Below are 6,000 nucleotides of genomic sequence, written 5' to 3' on the forward strand. Positions count from 1 at the left end.
AAAGGGCGCACGAACCTTTCTACCGGAAGCAAGAGATAAACTACTACAGTATAAAATCTAGCAACATGCGAATTCACGCCACAAAATCTGACAAATCTGACCCGATGCTGCGCACACAGATAGAAGAAATACTCCTACGGTTCGTCACCGAACTGAATGAAAACACGGCGCGGGGGATCGCGAGTAGAGTAGAGAGGATTACCAAACCCTGGATCCGGGGCCGTAGTTCTTGGGGTGCGAGTTCCACACGTTGGAGTGTCCCATGGCGGCGGCGGCGGCGGAGGTCGTGAGTTGTAAACCCTAGAATGAACGAAATGAGCGCGTTGGCGTGGTGGTAGCCGGGCTTCCTCTATAAGCATCGGCTTCTTCGCTTGTTGGGCTTTGACAAGTCGTCGCATGAGTGGGCTTTCAGGTGAACGTATCATGGGCCGGGGCCCATGCTAGACTAGATGCAAGTGTGGATATATAAAGAATAAAAATTCGTGTGTTCAAAATGGTCCCATTGTCTAGCGGTTAGGACATTGGACTCTGAATCCAGTAACCCGAGTTCAAATCTCGGTGGGACCTCTTTTTTTCTTTAATTCTCTTTTAGTGCTAAAATATCCGTTCGCGAGTAACTTATTGTTTTCTACTGTAGTAATATGAAACTAAATTATTGTGTGTGTTTTTAACACAGACAACAATCTTATTCTTCCAAGCAGCAGAGAACAGAAAACCCAGAAAATAGTCAGGAAGAATGTTCTTGTAACAGGCGGCAGTGACTGGATCAGCAACATATAATTTCATTTCGCAGATCGATTCATTCATCTCTCTGATCCTTTGGCTTACACTACAAAATTTGTGCTTCGATTCACACTCCAGAGTCCAGAATGACAAAATGGTTGTCTACGAAAATTTCTGGCCGCTTGCATTTCAAGCACCGCGCACCCTTGTGCTCCACTTATTCTCAAAATCTCAGTTACAGATTACACAACACTGAAATGAAAAGGAAAAAGAGAAACAAGTCTAACTCCTATATGCACAGTTTTTTCACCTAGAGGCATCAGGAGATGCGCATCAGAGGATGAATTATACACACTGAGATGAAATCTCAGTAGCATGTATTGCTAATCTGTGGTGAATTCTACACAACTGCATCCTTTTCCAACTCTACCGGGTCAGGGAGAATCTCCCTTGAAGCCCTCTTGAAGGAGAATGAATCCTCCTCCTCGTCCTCATCCTCGTCACTTCCTTGTGACTTCACTGACTGCTTCCTGGCTGACTGCCCCAATGTTGGCCTGAGCTCCGAGCTCCTGCGCGAGTCCCCATGAAAAGCAAAATGCCAAGAGCTTCGAGATGAAGTACTCGTGAGTGATGAATTCGACTGTAATTCCTCCCTCACCACCCGCAGCGGGTTCTCCAATGCTTTCAGGATGTACCGAGCCAGTGGACGCCTGGAGGGCTTTGGGTTCAGGCATGTCTTCGCAACAATGGAGACTGCCCATACCTCTTCTAGGTGGTCTTCATCTACTACAAGTGAAGGGTCTACAATGTTTGAAAGACCCTCCTTGTCATGGGCGTCAATAAAATCCAGTGTTCTTGCCAACCACTCCTCTGAACCAGTGTCATTTGAGCCGCTCACACCAAAATTCCCGGTGATTAGCTCCAGTAGCACCTTTCCAAAGCAGTATACATCATACGAGCAGCTAGCTGGTGGACCTGTTAGGTGAGAGATACATACAGTAATGTTAGGTTATCTTTATTTTGCACATTAGAATTCCTACACAAATAGCTGTATAGTATAATGGTAGAGATTATAAAATATCCATAAAAAAGCTATGCAGAAGCTTTACACACCTGATGCGTTCTTGTCAAGAGACCTGCCACAAGAAAGAGACGAATATCAGTGTTTAAGCAAGGCCCCGATGTTCTTTACAGATTTAAACAAAGACTAAAGTTTCATAGCAAACGTGATGTTGCCATGTTAACAAAATAACAAGTGGGTTGCCAAATTTTATGATCTGCAGGTGGTAGGGTTTCTTCTTTTATTTGTGTGGGTCTGGCCATTAATTTACAAGACTAACTCTTGATGAGAACTTCCTTTTTAGAAGTCATTTGACAAGAATTCATGTAAGGAGAAACACTTACAAATGAATATGTGTCCCCTTATACATACTCAAACCCAAAAAAAAAACACTGCCGCCATATTTTGTTAACAAAATCCAGTACATTACCTTCAGTTCAATAACTAAACTTAGGTTAAAGTGTTAACTTCATAAAGAAGTTATTGCTTTTGTCTTAGTACTTTTTAGTGCTAAAGGCACCCTTAAGTTAGCACCGTTCAGGTGATCATAAAATCAAGTTTCTTTTAAAAGGAATATGCCATGATGGACTCAATTTTCAGAGCAATTGGTAAGATCATAAGAACAGTTGTACCCATGCTAAACTCATGCATAAAAATGAGGAGACGATAAAATATAAAAGTCTTACTTCGATGATCTCAACATCCTGGAGAAGAAACTCCTGCTTCCCTCACTTTGTTGAGTGCATACATCACTCAAACTTCCAAGACACACTTCAAATTTGTCATCAAGAAGCACACTGCTTGCCTGGATATCTCTACAGTTATAATGAAAAGATAAGGGGAAAAAAGATTGGCTTGAAAGTAATTAAAACATCCAAGAACTTGAACAGCATGCATCAAATAAGAACTGCAGAGTAAAATAAAATGAAATAGAAAGATGAAGCAGCTAAGTCATGCAGCTGGAATAAAAGATGACTAGCACCAAATACATCGATATTAGTGCATTGAGTTACCTACAATGATTGATGACACTAAACCTCAAAAGATAAGTTTCCATAAAATAACTGCAGCAATTTTTTTTCATGATAGAGACATGAGTTTCTCACATAGTTAGACAGTGTATAATCATATAATGAATTATACATACTGTACAGTACTTATACTTGCATGAAACTTTCCTGATTTCCTACAATACATTGCACATGAGAAGTTGTGAACAAGCCATATGCACATGAATAACAAGAAGCAACATTCTAAAAGTTCAGAAAGGCAAGCAGTTCGTCTGGGGGAAAATCATTAAAAATCAATTAAGTACAGTCAGATAGTATTGGTAGTGCTGATATGGATCCAATGCAACTTGGTGAAATAGTCCGTATAATATTATATTTTAAATGTGGGATTTCATGTCCTCACAAGTAAACAGTTTGTCAGGGAAGCTTCGCACATATTGTTTTCCCCTTTCAGCTATACTTCTTAGAAAAGAAATAGTGGGCCAACTGATGCAATAGGGCCACAAGAGGCTAAGTAGAAGACTATCAAATGTGTAACTAGAAACAGTTTTAAATTAATATATTAAATTGTCCTGTTTCTTTCACTCACGCACTTGCCATAATCAGTGCAGCTTCTTCATTAAATTGGCAATTCATGTGAGCTAAATAACATGTGGAACTTCCGCGCTCTTTTTTATGATGGCGTTAATGTTCAAACTTTTCTTAGCACAGTTATCATATGCTTTTTGCAATTAAAATATTTTCACTAACTATAAACCAATCAGCTGCACATTATATTAGCAAATTAGCTAACAGGCCAATAATATCACTAGGCATACCTGTGAACCAATGGTGGACTACACTCATCGTGCAGGAAGCACAATGCCTCAGCAACACCAATGGCGATCTTCAGCCTTGTTATCCAATCCAACGAGCGCAGCCCCTCCTCAGCATCCACTGACTTCCTGTGCAATGCGGAAGTCAAGTCTCCCTTTGCCATGTACTTGTAGACCAGCAATTCCTCCTCATCTGTGGCCAAATGCCCCAGCACTGGAACAATCCTCCCATGGGAATTCTTTGCAAGGAAGCCCAATTCCCCCAAGTTCTTATTACTGCTCTTCAGATCAACCTTTTTGACAACAACATTGAAGCCACTCTCCAGTTCACCAAGGTAAATGGCCCCAGAGTGCCCATGCTTGACAAGATTGTCATCCCCAAAACCCCCAGTAACATTATGCAACTGCTCATAGGTGAACTCATCTACAATGGTAGGCAGACCTTTCACAGCACCATTTGCTGCCGGTGATGCTGCCATGGATGACAGCATCACAGGATTAACGCTGCTACTCCTGCGCCCCGATCGAATCCCTTCCTCATTCTGCTCCAACCCTCTTCCTCTTGGTCGCCGTCCCCCACTCTTCATCAAGCAGAACACTAATGCTACAAGGAAAAGAACCACCAAAAATGCTGCGGCTGCCAGGACTCCGGCAAGTACATACTTCCACTTCACCCCTTTCTTGCTTGGTGATGGCAATGCATTTGGTGGCTCTGGCAATGAAACACCAATCCTCTTGTAGAATGCTTCACAATCCCCCTGGCTTCGCTGGCTTGATCCGGACAAGCAATTCATGTTTATGTCCACTGCTCCATCGGAGCTGTTCCCAAATCCAGTTCCAATCACCTCAGTGAAGTAATTTCTCGACAAATCAACCTGACGAAATCTCTTCCTGAGGGGCCCAAGCACATCTCCAATGGCACCATACAACGAATTCCCGGAAGCGTTGAAAACTCCGGTTCCATCACCGGCAGAGATAGACACGTTTGGTAGCTCCCCGGTGAGATTGTTGTCAGAAAGATCGAGAAATTTGAGGCCCTTGATGAGGAACAATGTCGCCGGAATCGAGCCGGAGATGCTATTACCGGCGAGGTCAAGGGTCGTCAGGTTCCCGGACATGCCAAGATCGGCTGGAAGCGTGCCATTGACGGAGGTGGAGCGGAGGTCCAAGACTTCCAGCGACGCCGGGAGGCCGGTGCCAAACCACGCCGGGATCCGACCAGGGAGCGGGAACCCCGAGGCGTTGAAAACCTCGAGCGCCGTGAGCTCCCGCAGCGGGTCGACGGTGAACCCCTGGCTCCGTGCACCCGCGCGGGTGCGGCGGAGCCCGGTGAGACGGAGCTCCGCGACGCGCCCGGCGCGGCACACGACGCCAGTCCAGCTGCAGGGATAGCGCTTCACCGGCCAGTACTCCGCCCGCACCCCGATCGACCCGCGCAGGCCGTGGAGCGCGAGCACGTCCTGCCTCGCGAGCAGCAGCCGCCGCCGCTCCTCCCCCCGCGCGGCGTGGGACGCGACGAGCAGGAGAACCGCGACGGCGACGAGGCAGCGCGGGAGCATGGGGACGGACGAGGAAACAGCACCGCGCGGCAGGGTAGAGGAGAGGAGTGGCGTGGCGGTGGCGGTGGCGGCCACCTCATGGCGCGGGCGCGGCGGCCATGGCGAGAGCGGGAGCGAGCGAAGTGGAGGTGGAGGTGGTGGCGTGGTGCGCGCAAGGTGTTCGCCTTTTTGGGCGGCCTCCTGCCTGCCTATTTCGGCTTCCGGCGAGTTGACCACGCGGAGCCCGCGGGGGGACGCGGGTGGAGACCACCATCCCCCCACTCCTCCTCACTGCCAAGTAGACCCCACTGCGAGGCCCTCCCACTTCACTGCCAAGTGGGCCCCACTGGGAGGTTCTAAACGACAGATGGTGGAGTCTGACCGGACTGGATTCCCACCCCCCGCGTGGGCCGCTGCGTCACTGGCACGTGGGCCATGGGGTCTGAGGGGCCCACGTTTAGGTCGCCTTGTCTGTGGGACCCACTCTTTACTAGTGCGCGATACGGAATGTTCTCTCGCATCCCACTTCGCCTTTTTTTAGGCTCGTGTCGTTTTCGGAAAGGAAAGCTCACGAAGGTGGCGTCTCGATCAGTTTTACACACACGATAAGAGGAAGCGTGCCGCTCGTCGTGTCATCGTGTTCGCTCGAGGTTATTTTCTTCGAAATGTTATAAACATTTACACTTATGTAATTTGCTCCACTTATTTCGTATGGTTTTATAGATAGCTGTCATTTTACTTGACACTTTATATATCTTCTTTAAAGAGTAATTTGCTCCACCTGTTCTAAGAAAATCGTTCAAAATGTCTAGCACACGAGTGTATATGTTACTCTTACTCAGTCTACGACGGCG

At 46.8% G+C, this 6,000-nt stretch overlaps 1 protein-coding gene and 1 non-coding gene across 2 annotated transcripts; one reads left to right on the forward strand and one right to left on the reverse strand.

The window, feature by feature from the left end:
* Positions 1 to 495: 495 nt before the first annotated feature.
* Positions 496 to 567, forward strand: TRNAQ-CUG (transfer RNA glutamine (anticodon CUG)). The gene has a single exon. It is a non-coding gene; the product is annotated as a tRNA-Gln (tRNA).
* Positions 568 to 881: 314 nt separating this feature from the next.
* On the reverse strand, positions 882 to 5,350 carry LOC127767918 (probable LRR receptor-like serine/threonine-protein kinase At2g16250). Its single transcript, XM_052293404.1, has 4 exons — positions 3,612 to 5,350; positions 2,470 to 2,598; positions 1,837 to 1,859; positions 882 to 1,698 (listed from the first exon to the last, which is right to left on the reverse strand). Exons 1-4 carry the CDS (start codon positions 5,165 to 5,167, stop codon positions 1,124 to 1,126), a joined length of 2,283 nt encoding a protein of 760 aa, XP_052149364.1. The 5' UTR covers positions 5,168 to 5,350; the 3' UTR covers positions 882 to 1,123.
* Positions 5,351 to 6,000: the final 650 nt, after the last annotated feature.

The sequence above is a fragment of the Oryza glaberrima genome, chromosome 3 (assembly GCF_000147395.1).
Source record: "Oryza glaberrima chromosome 3, OglaRS2, whole genome shotgun sequence".
NCBI classification, from domain to species: Eukaryota; Viridiplantae; Streptophyta; class Magnoliopsida; order Poales; family Poaceae; genus Oryza; species Oryza glaberrima.